General features: G+C 41.1%; 1 protein-coding gene across 1 annotated transcript in view; it reads left to right on the plus strand.

Annotated features, from left to right (window-relative positions):
• The window catches only part of LOC143297250 (importin-11-like), a 38354-nt gene extending 27650 nt beyond the window's left edge, over nucleotides 1-10704 (plus strand). Inside the window, exons 20-25 of the mRNA XM_076609490.1 lie at nucleotides 789-965; nucleotides 1482-1595; nucleotides 2236-2357; nucleotides 4985-5077; nucleotides 9432-9507; nucleotides 10372-10704. Of these exons, the coding sequence (XP_076465605.1) occupies nucleotides 789-965; nucleotides 1482-1595; nucleotides 2236-2357; nucleotides 4985-5077; nucleotides 9432-9507; nucleotides 10372-10530 (741 nt within the window). The 3' untranslated portion in view covers nucleotides 10531-10704. The remainder of the gene's footprint in view (nucleotides 1-788; nucleotides 966-1481; nucleotides 1596-2235; nucleotides 2358-4984; nucleotides 5078-9431; nucleotides 9508-10371) is intronic.
• The last annotated feature ends 3095 nt before the right edge of the window (nucleotides 10705-13799 follow it).

The following is a 13799-nucleotide window of genomic DNA, read 5'->3' on the forward strand; positions in this document are numbered from 1 at the left end:
AGTTAAAAAAAAAAAAAAGTGACTGTCTACATTGTGACTGTTTTTGTCTTCCCCCCTCACACCATCAGTCAATCTTCCTAGCTGGGGAAGTAAACAAAAAAAATTGTGACCGTCTTCAGTGTAACTGTTTTACCTTTCCTCCCATCAGAGTCCGTAGTTGGTAAAGCAAAAGCAAAATTATTTTGACTGTCAGTGGTAGTATTGTTTTTATGGTAATAGCAGACAATGTAACAAAAATACAGAACAAACAAACCAAAAAAAAAAAAAAAAATGTTGACTATCCACAACATGACTGTTTTCTCCTTATCAGCAAAGTGTGTCATTTATTAGGTCGCCGAAGTTTAAGAAAACAGCATGTATCTTCTTCTTCTTCTTTGTTCATGGGCTGCAACTCCCATGTTCACTCGTATGCACATGAGTGGGCTTTCATGTGTATGGCCGTTTTTACCCCACCATGTAGGCAGCCATACCCTGTTTTCAGGGGTGCGTATGATGGTTATGTTCTTGTTTCTATAGCCCACCGGATGGTGACATGGATTACAGGGTCTTTATTGTGCATGTTTGACCATCTGCTTGTGTATACTTACAAAGGGGTTCAGGCACAAGCAGGTCTGCACATATGTTGACCTGGGAGATGGGAAAAATCTCCATGGTTTGCCCACCAGGCGCCATTACCAAGATTCCAACCTGGGACCCTCAGATAGAACGTCCAACACTTTAACCACATGACTATTGCGACGTCAAGAAAAAAAATGTATAAGAAAAATGACTATTGTTTTCTGCAACAGGAGTTCTCCAGCGTGCTGGCCACGTCCCTGGCGGGCATCATGGGGGAGCTGAAGGCGGAGGGGAGCACCCTGATCCTGAGGGTGATGGAGCTGGTCCTGAGGGCCTTCCCCACAGAGGGCCCCCACGTCTTCATGCCCATGCTGCCCTCGGTGCTGCACGCCATGCTTCAGGGGGAGGTCAGTACCGCTTGCTGTGAAGTCTCTGTCTGTCTGTAAGGGCGCAAGAGAAACTCTCTCTACCTTGCTACCTTTAGGGTGCAAGAGAAACCCGAGGGGGGATGGATGGATGGATCGATCAAGCTGGGAGAGAGGTGGGGGGTGAGGAAACTTTGGGGGTGCGAGAGTGCATGGTTTGGACGCTGGAACCAATTGTGTGTGTGTGTTTGTGTGTGTGTATGTGTGTGTCTCTCTGTCTGTCTGTCTTTTTCTATATATATCTGTGTATAGGTATAGGTTGGTAGGTAGTTAGGTAAGTTGGTTGCTTGATTGATTGATTATTTGGTGGATAGGTAGATAGAGAGAGAGAGAGAGAGAGAGAGGGATAGATATAGACAGAGAGATAGATGGATAGATAGATAAATAGATAGATAGATAGACAGATGGAGAGATAGATGTAGAGATAAGATAGATAGACAGACAGATATAAACTGGAAACATATGGTGTGGTGTGTGTGTGTGCGCGTGTGTTTACAGGAGAGCTGTGTGCTGCTGGCCATGCAGATCGCCATCTTCTCCCGCATCCTGCTTCAGAACCAGGAGGTGCTGTGGTCCATTGTGCAGCACCTTGCCCAGTCCTCAGGCCAGGAGGTAGGGACGTGTGTGTGTGTGTGTGTGGGGTGGTGATGAGGGTTGGTTTGGAAAACATCAACACTGTGTGTGTGTGTAGGTGTGTGTATTTCGTTCTTTCGTGTAACGTTTGTATGCTGTAATGATGTTAGTTCAATTACTCAAGGAGTCATCATTGTGCTCGGACAAATCCTTGTATGCTGCACCACATCTGTTAAGCAGATAGATCAGTGGGAGGGGGGTGAAGAAAAAAGGAATGTGGAAAAATACATGAGAACACACTGTGTGTGTGTGTGTTTGTGTGTGTGTGTGTGTGTGTGTGAGTGAGTGAGTGTAAGTGTGTGTATGTGTATGAATATGTGTGCGCTAGGCAAGAAGGGACTGGTTGTATTTATGTTAGTATGTATGTATATATAATGAACTCAGATGACTCATCAGTATTATGAAGTAATGTTGCGCTGTCTCTGTTTCAGTATGTATGTATAATGAACTCAAATGATGTCATCAGTATTATGAAATAATGTTGCGCTTCTCACGTTTTGTCTTGTGTCTTTATTTCCTGTTTTATATTAGCGTTTTTATATGAAATTGAAATAAAAAAGGTTCACTAGAAATTAAAAAAAAAAAAAACCCAACTAACCCCGTGTGCTGGGTTTTGTAGAGCTGGGCAGTGCTGGGTCAGCTGCTGGACATATGGACTGAGCGCATCGACGTCATTACGCAGCCAGAGAGACGCAAAATCTGCGGTTTGGCGCTGTCGTCTTTGCTGACCCTCAACAACAAGTATGTTCATCCTGTCTGCACCCTGTGTAATGTTTTAGGGGGCTGCTTTTTGCTGTTGTTTTTGTCTTTGTTCTTTGGGAATCTTCTGGCAAGTTGGGTGGGTGGGTGGGTGGGAATGTTGTGGATGTCCAGAAGGGTTGGGCGGGTGTGGGAGGGGGACAGATGGTACTGTATGGTGTTGTATTGTGTTGCGTTGTGTTGTATGCAATTACTTTTTGTGGGGGATCTCAAGTGATTTCTCTGTGTGAAATCTGGGCTGGTCTCCCCAAGGGAAAATGTTTTTACCACTATGCAGCACTCTCTTTTTCTTTCTTTCTTTCTTCAGTCTGCAAGTATGTGTGTGTTTTTTTTTTCCTGTCAAAGTGGTTGCTTTTCTTTTCTTTTTTTTTTTTTTGGTGTGTGTGTGTTTTTTTTTTGTTGTGTTTTTTTTTACAGACTGTTTAACATGCGATGAGCGTGTGCTGCACATGGGACCTTGGATTATTGTCTCAACAGAATGGCAAGCACCCAGACCACCACTCAATGGTTTAAGAGGACAGCGATGGGGGTGGGGGTGGTTTAGTAAAAAAAAAAAAAAGAAAAAAAAAAGCCGGTCCATTTATGGGACTCAAACCTGTGGCCACTCACTTCCTTGTCACACGCGTTACTGTAATGCCACAGTTCCTCCTGAGGGAGTTACTTCTTTTTCATCCGTGTTCCTCAAACTTCTGAGGGAGATTTTTCTTCTTCTTCTTCTGCGTAAACCAAACACCTGAGGGAGCTTCTTCTTCTTCTGCGTTAACCAAACTCCTGAGGGAGCTTCTTCTTCTTCTTCTGCATTAACCAAACTCCTGAGGGAGCTTCTTCTTCTTCTGCGTTAACCAAACTCCTGAGGGAGCTTTTACTTCTTCCGGGTTAACCAAACTCCTGAGGGAGCTGCTTCTTTTTCCGGGTCAAGCAAACTCCTGAGGGAGCTTCTTCTTCATCCAGGTTAACCAAACACCTGAGGGAGCTTCTTCTTCTTCTGCATTAACCAAACTCCTGAGGGAGCTTCTTCTTCATCCAGGTTAACCAAACACCTGAGGGAGCTTCTTCTTCTTCTGCATTAACCAAACTCCTGAGGGAGCTTCTTCTTCATCCAGGTTAACCAAACACCTGATGGAGCTTCTTCTTCTTCTGCATTAACCAAACTCCTGAGGGAGCTTCTTCTTCTTCCAGGTTAATCAAACTCCTGAGGGAGCTTCTTCTTCCAGGTTAACCAAACTCCTGAGGGAGCTGCTTCTTCTTCTTCATTAACCAAACTCCTGAAGGAACTTCTTCGTTAACCGAACTCCTAAGGGAGTTTTTTCTTCTTCCGGGTTAACTAAACTCCTGAGGGAGCTGCTTCATCCAGGTTAACCAAACACCTGAGGGAGCTTTTTCTTCTTCCGGGTTAACCAAACTCCTGAGGGAGCTTTTTCTTCTTCTTCAGTGTTCCTCAAACTCAAACTCCTGAGGGAGTGACAGTGTGGATCACAATACATGACCAGCGCATTGGGTCAGGCAACAACTCCCCATCAACAACCCTCTGTATCTGCCCCCCCCCCCCCCCCACACCCCCTTTTTTTTTTTTTTTTAAAGACTATTTTATTTACAGCAAATGAGATGTAGCACATATGCTTCAGTCCAGTCCAAAAGCTTTGATGTTTCCTTGAAACTGAAATTTAAAAAAAAAAAAAAATAAATAAAAAATTATAGATTCCTTTTTTTTCTCTCCACTGGCAATGAACTTTATAAAGATTATATTTGTCAAGAAAAGATAATGAAATCAAATTCCAAGATAAAGCGATCAAAATCGCAAAAATACCTAATCAAAATCCTAAAGATTCATAATCATTTTCCATGAAACGGAAACTTGGCAAACATGTTGGCCAGGACCTTTGTTCTTCTTCACCAACAGACGTGCCGGCGAGATGGTGGTTGTCATTTGTCTTTGCGTTAGGCCCCAATTTCGCACAAACTTCGCCATGGGGGAGCAGAACGTTTTGACTTTGCATGCAAATTTTGCCAATCTTAAACTTGCTTTGAAACTTTTGTTTCCAGTGTGGAGCAAAACGTTTTGACTTCGCATGCAAATTTTTTTTCCAGTCTTTGGCTGGATTCTTTCTTGGTTGAGGTGGTGTTTGATGTGATCATCCTCTTTTAGATCCATTACTTGAGCAAAATATTCCATTGTTAGCCGCTTGTATTGAAGAGATCTCCATCAAAACCAAGCTCCTATATCAAACACACTGCCTCTGCCTGAGCTTGAACATATTGTTCACCCAAAATCAGTGCTTCATCTTTTCTTTGCATTTCTTCTTTCATAGCAATAGGATTGCATTCAGAATTCTCTCATTTTCAACAGAGAATGCTTACTTTGATTTAGTATAAGGATTGCATTAAAAATATTCTCATTTTCCAACACAGAATGCTTGCTTCGATTTTACTGGCACCACGGTTTCAAACAAAGCTGGCAGGTTAATTTGATGTTTATGGATGAACGCCTCTCTTTTTATATTTGCATGCAAATTTCTCATAATTTTTTTCCAGGCCTGTGGGATTTCACTTGAATTAAGTTGTATTGAAATGCGCTGAGTTTGAATGAGGGACTTTTTTTTTTGTGGCAGCGTGATCACAGAGCGGTTTGGCTGCATCATCAACACCATCGTGCAGGTTTTACATGATGTCTGCAGAACTGATGAGTCTGGACCCTCAGCGGAGTAAGTTATCTGTGTGTTTGTGTGTGTGTGTGCGTGTGTTTGTGTGTGTGTGTGTGTATGTGCACGCGCATTTGTGCGCGCGCACATTTGTGTGTGTGTGTGTGTGTGTAGCATATTGTTTCTGCATCTGTGTCCCTGCATGCAAATGTTTGCTTATGTTCACGTGTGTGTTCATATCAGAAGTTTATGATTAAACAAAGATAGAACAAAGATAGGTTCTTGGGTTTCTCCACGTCTGCAGTGCAGTTATTGTAGACAAAATGACAAAGATTTAACTTTTTTTCTTTATTCTAATTGACTTACCTCCAGCTCTGTTTAAAATCAGGTGAAATGGTCCTCAGTAGACATCTGGGAAATCTTTTCTCAAGACATTTTTGTTGAAGAAATTCAAATTCAATTCACATTCAAAAACACTTTATTAATCTACATGGAAATTAACATGTGCAATCACAGGCTTGTTGTAGACACCAACATAAAAATGAACATATGTAACATACAGTACACTAAAACAATTCCAATAAGAACTCACAGTAGCTGATTAAAACACCCCTCCCCCCCCCCCACACACACACACACATGTGAACACATCAAGACAATAAAGTATTGCACAACAATGTATATCAATAGAAAACATCCAGCAAGCAAAATATAAATATTTAACCCTCACCCTACCCCCACCCCCACCACCACCCACATGTTAAGACAAGGTAGTGTACAACAATGTAAAAAAACAAAAACAAAAAAAAACCCAACAACAAATAGATAGTATATAAATGTAAATTGCACACACACACACACACACACACACACACACACGTAAAGACAATTAGGTATTGCACAACAATGTAAACAAATAAAAACATCCAGCAAATTTCAACATCCATCAAATAAATTGTATTTATAAGTAAAACACACACACACACACACACACACATACACACACACATACATACACACACACACACACACACACACACACACACACACACACTTGCATGGACACTTGTACGCCCTGCACCCTCTCGCAACATATATCATGCCAATAAAATCAGTAAACTAACATTAAGATACATGAAATCCATTAAATCACAAGCACATACACACAAAGTAACGCTTACCTGTGCTCAGCCACACAATCCCACGCAAAATGTCTGCACCCAGGCACTCGCCTACCGTAGTGTTCAGGTGGTGCTGGGAGGGGGCAGGGGGAGAGAAGGTTAGTGTCACAGTCCTATGAGTGAGTGTATTGCATGCTTTGATTGTGTGTGCGAATGGCTGCAGGAATGAAGGAGCTAATGTACGAGATGGTCTTGCGTGTGGAGCCAAGAACTTGCCACTTCTGTCTGACCGTCGACTACTAATGTCATCATGTAGTGGTTGTGTTTTGTCTGTCAAAATTGTTTTCAGTCTGTCAGTCAGTTTTTTGTTGTAGATGTCGCTTAAAGTGTCTTGCCTTTTACCCACCCACTTTCCTAATGACTTCTTCCAACCTGTATTTGTCGTGTTGGGTCAAGTTTCCCCCCCAGCACACGGCACCATAAGTTAAAAGCTGCAGACAACAGATGTGTAAAGCATTTGGAGCATTTGCTATCACACATTAAAAGACCTCATTTTTCTGAGACAGTACATGCGGCTATTGGTCTTTTTAATAAGTGCAGTGGAATTTTCATTCCAAGAATGCGTATTGTCAGTTATCACACCAAGATATTTGTATGAGTATACTTGTTCAACAGCTTCATTTTTATTTATAATTTTACTTAAACATGGTTTCTTTTTCCTGAAGTCAGTTACAAGTTCTGTAGTTTTGCCAACATTCAGTTCAAGGTAATTTTCATCACACCAGTTCACAAATCTATCAATTTCTCTTCAATGGTCAGCATCATCGTCATCGGTAATCAGTCCCATTAGTCCAGAGTCATCTGCAAACTTGACCAGTGGGCATGTGTTAGACAAACTTCTGCACTCAGCCGTATACAGGGTAAACAGAAATGGTGAGAGCACTGTGCCTTTTGGTGCCCCAGTGTTTGTAAAAGAAACAGTAGACATAAAATTATTTAATTTCACAAACTGGGGCCTGTTAGTAAGATAGTCTAAAATCCATGAAAAAGTGGGAAAAGCGAGTCCCATGTGCATAAGCTTCTTTGCTAAGATCTGAGGTTGAATAGCATTAAAAGCACTAGAAAAATCAAAGAACATTAGGCGGACACAGGTATTTGATCTGTCTAGGTGTTCCTGGACATTGTTTAAGACAAAAAGTATCACATCATCCGTACTTCTGTTCCTTCTGTATGCAAATTGCAAGGGATCTAAAAATTGTTTGACAGACTCCTGCAAATGGGCTGGTACAATTCTCTCAACACTTTCATCACAGCAGATGCTAATACTACTGGATGGAGATCATTCATACAGAAAATATATGTTTTCTTGGGTACAGGTATGATGCAGGAAGTTTTCCAGATGGAAGGTATTTTGCACTGACTAAGAGACTGGTTAAAAATAATTGTTAAGATCTGGTAGAGTTGAGCTGCACAGTCTTTCAGTGTATTTGTTCGCAACATGTCAGGTCCAGGCGCTTTGTTTGGCTTGACTCTTTTTAATTGTAAAAATACTTCCTCTTCAGAGACAAGAATGCATTTGTCTTTCTTTTCAATGAGGTGATCACTCAAAACTTGTCTTTCTGTGCTAAAATCATGACAATCAAAGCTAGTATAAAAGTCATTCAGTTCGCTTACTTCTTCTACAGATGATGATAAAACCATTTCTTCCCCCCCCTTTTATCCTTGTATCCACTCAATAGTTTCATCCCTTCCCGCACCACTTTCATGTTGCTGCTGAGTAATTTGTTTTCTGTTTTTTGCTTAAAGCTTTCTCTGCCCTGTTGTAAGTCTTTTTTTAACCTGCCTTTGTGCTTCCCTTATCTCTTCTTTTACCCCTCCATAAAAAGCCCTTTTCTTTGCATTTAGAGTACCTTTGATCTGCCTTTGAAATCCACGGTTAAGCAAAGTACACTCAACATTAACATGCACAGTGGTGCAACAGGTTTCAAGAATTTGAAAAAGAGTATATATATATATATATATATATATATATATATATATATATATATATATATATATTTCTTCAAGAATGAAATAAAACAAAAATACCGCAAGTGACAAGCACATGTCACAGGTTTCAGTTTCATTTGATCTACCTGGTTATTGTTGATTCATTGATGAGTCGGTTGGTTGGGTGTTTAACTGATGTGTTGACTGTTGAATGAATGTGAACGCCTTGGTTTAAGTAATCTTTAATCGTTCAACGGTACACATTATTACAATGTAAACAAAGACAAAGGAGCATCAATAAGCTTAAAGCCATGCTGCACCTCCATTTTAATGTGAATACCTTGGATTAAGTAATCGTTAATTGTTCAATGGCACACATTATTACAATGCAAACAAAGTACAAAGGAGCATCAATAAGCTTAAAGCCACGCTGCACCTCCATTTTAATGTGAATACCTTGGTTTAAGTAATCTTTAATCGTTCAACGGTACACATTATTACAATGCAAACAAAGTACAAAGGAGCATCAATAAGCTTAAAGCCACGCTGCACCTCCATTTTAATGTGAATACCTTGGATTAAGTAATCGTTAACTGTTCAACGGTACACATTATTACAATGCAAACAAAGTACAAAGGAGCATCAATAAGCTTAAAGCCATGCTGCACCTCCATTTTAATGTGAATACCTTGGATTAAGTAATCGTTAATTGTTCAGCAGTACACATTATTACAATGCAAACAAAGTACAAAGGAGCATCAATAAGCTTAAAGCCATGCTGCACCTCCATTTTAATGTGAATACCTTGGATTAAGTAATCGTTAATTGTTCAGCAGTACACATTATTACAATGCAAACAAAGTACAAAGGAGCATCAATAAGCTTAAAGCCATGCTGCACCTCCATTTTAATGTGAATACCTTGGATTAAGTAATTGTTAATTGTTCAGCGGCACACATTATTACAATGCAAACAAAGTACAAAGGAGCATCAATAAGCTTAAAGCCATGCTGCACCTCCATTTTAATGTGCATACCTTGGATTAAGTAATCGTTAATTGTTCAGCGGTACACATTATTACAATGCAAACAAAGTACAAAGGAGCATCAATAAGCTTAAAGCCACGCTGCACCTCCATTTTAATGTGAATACCTTGGTTTAAGTAATCTTAATTGTTCAGCGGTACACATTATTGCAATGCAAACAAAGTACAAAGGAGCATCAATAAGCTTAAAGCTTACACTGTTGCTCCCAAACTGCTCCTCAGTTTTAATGTGAATGCCTTGGTTTGCTTTGCTGTGCTGAAGCTGCCTGGTGATCAGCGAATCGGAAGTCTACCCAGCGGACGATCAGGACACGCCTCACGACGTACGGAAAAGACAGGTATGGCTTGACCATGATCTTTGTGGTCCGGGCTGGGTCGCTCGAGCAGTCTCGAAAACTCTGTGTTTTTCTCAGTGTTTAGGAACTTTCTTATAAGTCTGTGGAACTGGCATGAACTTTGGAAATAACTGACGTTGATTAAGCAAAGTTAGAAATGCTGAAATCACTTGCCACTGCATCCCAGCCCTGGTTTTTTGGCTTACATTTGTGAGCAAAGTGAGTCTTTGTAATAACCCTGATTCTGTTGCCTGTGTGTTTGTGTGTCTGTGCATCTGTGTGTGTGTGTGTGTGTGTGTGTGTGTGTCTGTTTGTCTGTCTGTCTGTCTGTGGTAAACTTTTTGCAAATTCATTTATTTTGCTGATATATATGAGGATTGATGATTCTTAGTTAAAAAGAAAAGACAGTGTCAGTGTTGAGCTCTCTTGGATGTTCAGTGTTTGTTATTTGATGTGCATGTAAAAGATATTTTTTAAACAAATCTGTGGTGTATGCATACGTTTGTGTGAGTGTGTGTATATGTGTGAGTATATGTGTGTGTGTGTGTGTAAACCTGTGAGTGTGTGTGTATGTGTATACATGAGTGCATGTTTTGTGTTTTCTCCAGTTTAACGTCTATTCACTATAAGTGTTTTTAGACAAAAAGGAGTAAAGTAGTGGATAAAGGAAAGGGAATGCATGTGAATATTCGTGTAAAAAAAGTTTGTATGCATGTTTGTGCATGCATGTGTGTGTGTGTGTGTGTGCATATGTGCTTGCGTGTGTGCTGTGTTTGTGCTTGTGTGTGTGTGTATGTTTGAATATGACTTCATATGTATGTGTGTGTGCATGCCTTCATATGTGTGTGGGTGTGTGTGTGTGGACAGCTGTGCCAACAGGACCCGGTGCACACAGTGTCCCTGCAGGAGTACCTGGTGTCCCAGATGACCAAGTGCCAGGGGCTGCATGGCCAGGACGCCTTCAACCACCTCATGAACCAGGTCGACCCCGAGGTCCTCAAGCAGCTCAAGGAATTCGTCCACTGAGCCCTCCTCCTCTGCAGGGACCAGCTCAGCTCAACTCGGCTCAGCTCAGCGAGACCGCAGACCGTTGAGCAAGGGTGGCACAGGCGTTTCTTTGCTCAGTGGCAAGGCTTGGGTTGTCTGAACGTGTTCTTGCGAGGTTTCTGAAGATGTGCTCATGGAGCATTTTACTCCCGATTTTCCTCACTCCAGCCAGGTGTGAATGGGTACCTGACTTCAGTTGGGCAAGGTAAGAACGTGTTACAGTTGAGGGATTGAAAGTGTGTTTGGTGGTTTGGCTCGAGCCGTGTTGCAGATCCTTCTTCATGCTAAGGAAGCGGAGGAGAGCAGTGATAGCACCTTAGCTCGAGCAGCTAGTCAGGTTCTGGCTGCGTGCTGATTCAGCTGACAATGGTTTACTGGAACTAACAACCAGTGACATGTTGTGTGATTTTTTTTTTTTTTTTTTTTTTTTTTTTACCCTGGCTCACTGGAACAAACAAAACCAGTAACACGTGGTGTGAATTGTTTTCCCTGACCATTTCTAACCTCCCCCCAACCTAACCCCCCACCCCCGCACCCCTCCCAACTCCTTTCCATCTGTTAAATCCCTTTAATTCCAAATCTGTTGTGCTGCTCTTTCGTTGAGGCAAATATTACACCAGGTATTTTGATTGGCTGTGTTTTCAGTGACACTTTGGGTTTTTTTCTTCTGAATAATTTGAAAGTGGCTGTAGCATCTCCAGGAAAAAAGGCTTGATATGGTGGCACGGTTTTGGAATTACAGTTTGAAGCAAATTATTCCAAAACCATTCATTGTTACAGTGAGAGGCTGCTTGGGGGGGGGGGTTACAGCTCATGAGAATCGTTCAGTTGTTCAGTTTGTGTCTGTGTTGTATTGCTTTATCACCTGATCCTTGGACAGAAAGTCCTGCTCCAGAGAACTACGCTTTATTATGACAGTGTTGATATCAATGACAGGTTTTTTTTTAGTTGTTTTTTTTTAATGTGACTCGTATAATGGTATTGATGACAGCTGTTTTGTTCTTTGGAAATTTTGAGTGTGTTGATGTACTTTAGTGGAGCGCCATGGCAAGATCAGAGCTCTAGGTGCCGTTTCAGAATGGTGTTTTGTCCTTGGAAAAGGCATTTTAGTCCTGATTTTCCTCACTCCAGCCAGGTGTGAATCGGTACCTGACTTCTGTCAGGCAAGGTAGGAATAGTGGAAGTGGGGGATTAGACTCTACCTTCCCGTGCCAAACCCAAGACACTTCCCCATTAGCTGTTATAAGGCTGTGGCATCTTGAACTTTTTTTAATTCATTTTTACACATACCATCCACAAGTGAAGTGGACTTTTGTGAGATCAGCTTGAAAATGGTTTGAAAGTGATGATGATATCTGTGTGAAATGTGAGTGTCACTGTGTCAGTATTTGTGAACCCGCTGGTGTTTGAAAATCAGACTGTTTTAATTAATTAACGCTGGTTCTGTGAAGATCAAGCATGTGTACATCTCGTCAGGAGAGTTGAATATCCATCCCGCCGTCAGAGTCAGTCTGTTCAGTGGTTGTACGGTCGAAGTCTGAATATTCCTTGACGTGTTTCACAAGAAAGTCTGTGCCACAATCAAAGGCGAGATGCAGTTTTTGAAACTAGATGAACCGTTTGTGATGGAAAGATGCCATGCCGTACAGAGTGAGAAGGTGGAAGACGGTTTGCTGAAAAGTCATGGAACATGATGCATCAGGGAATCTGGACTCGGTGTGCGGTGACAGGATGGTTGTTTTACAGTTCAAGTGTGTGTTGACGCATGTGTCTGGATGAAGACATTGACGATATAATGGAAAGAGACCAGCAAAAAGTCAGTCTTTAGAACTCCGTGAGGTATGATGACTGATGTCTTTCTCGTCATGTTTGTGTTTTCTCATTCGTTCCCCCTCCCCTACTCTCCCCAGCCCCCCTCCCTACTGCATGCATATTTTGTGATTGCTGTTTGCGTGAACGTTGACCACATGTTGTTTGAAATGTGTGAATGATTTGGATAAATCAGAGCAGAATGTCTGGGTCATTGTGTAGTAATGTACATAACAAAATGACATAACGTTTGCAGAGATTTCTGGAGGGTTTTTTTTTTAAATGTTTTGTTGTTTGTTTGATTTTTTTTTTTTTGGGGGGGGGGGGGGGGGGGTGGGGTGGGGGGGCGAGGGGGGTTCTTTTTTGTTTATGCTGTATTTCATTTTCCACTGTTGCTTCCTCATTGCTCTCAGTTTTTGGCTGACATGTGTAAACAACGCTAGTCTGTGTAATAACCCTGTTTTGCTTGTGTGCTTGTGTGTGTGTGTGTGTGTGTGTGTGTGTGTATGTATGTGTTTCTGTCTGGTAAATGTTAAAAAATCTTTTTCTCTGGAAGTAGTTTGCCGACACAAAATTTGGCTTTAATTCAACAAAGAAAAAAAAAAGAAGAATTCTCTCTTCTTTGCACACATTCCAGTCACAGTGATAAAGCACTTTTGTGAAGGGCAAAGGAAGCAATAAACATTTCCACAGACATTTTAGTAGTTTTTTTGTTTTTTTTACTTCATAATTTTTTATTTGTCCCTCACAAAACCAGCACTTTTATCTGACAATTTTAGGCATTGGTTTATTGAACTGAAGTCATTTTATCATTTTTAGGTGAATGGAGGTTGCATACCTTGATGTATACATTTTTCAGGAGCAGCAAAATTCTGTCATGGTGTAATGGGACATCAGTCTGAATATAATATGAGAAATATTTTTTGGGGGGGAAGGGGAGAATGAATCTCACTCCTCCGAAACATTGATTTTACCCCCCCAAAAAGTAACTCCAAGCATTGAAAGTCTGTTTTACATTCAGTACGAAGCCCTTGCACTGTTAACATGAACCCGAGAGGTCGTTTTGTTGCTTAAAGCAATGTCCTTGGAGATGGTTAGCGTGTTTGTATGCTATTCATTTTGCACACATGGTTCTGGTAGGTTGCATCCTTCCCAAAATCATTGATCTCAACGACAGCACCACACAACAAAAATGTCCAGCTCGGTCATCTTTAACACCCTGATACAAGATGACACCAGCCAGAAAGCGCCATTGGCAACTGGGTTTTGAAATCTGGATGTGGATCGTATTGACAGTTTGCGAGAAAAAAACGTGTTATTGAATGGAGGCAAAGGAGGCCACTGTGTTTTATTCACAGAATGCTTTGTGTAAATGCCTTATCACTTAGAATTTTATAATGTTCATGAACAACAGTTAAAGTGCATTAACATATTATATG

The sequence above is a fragment of the Babylonia areolata genome, chromosome 22, assembly GCF_041734735.1.
Source record: "Babylonia areolata isolate BAREFJ2019XMU chromosome 22, ASM4173473v1, whole genome shotgun sequence".
Lineage (NCBI taxonomy): Eukaryota > Metazoa > Mollusca > Gastropoda > Neogastropoda > Buccinidae > Babylonia > Babylonia areolata.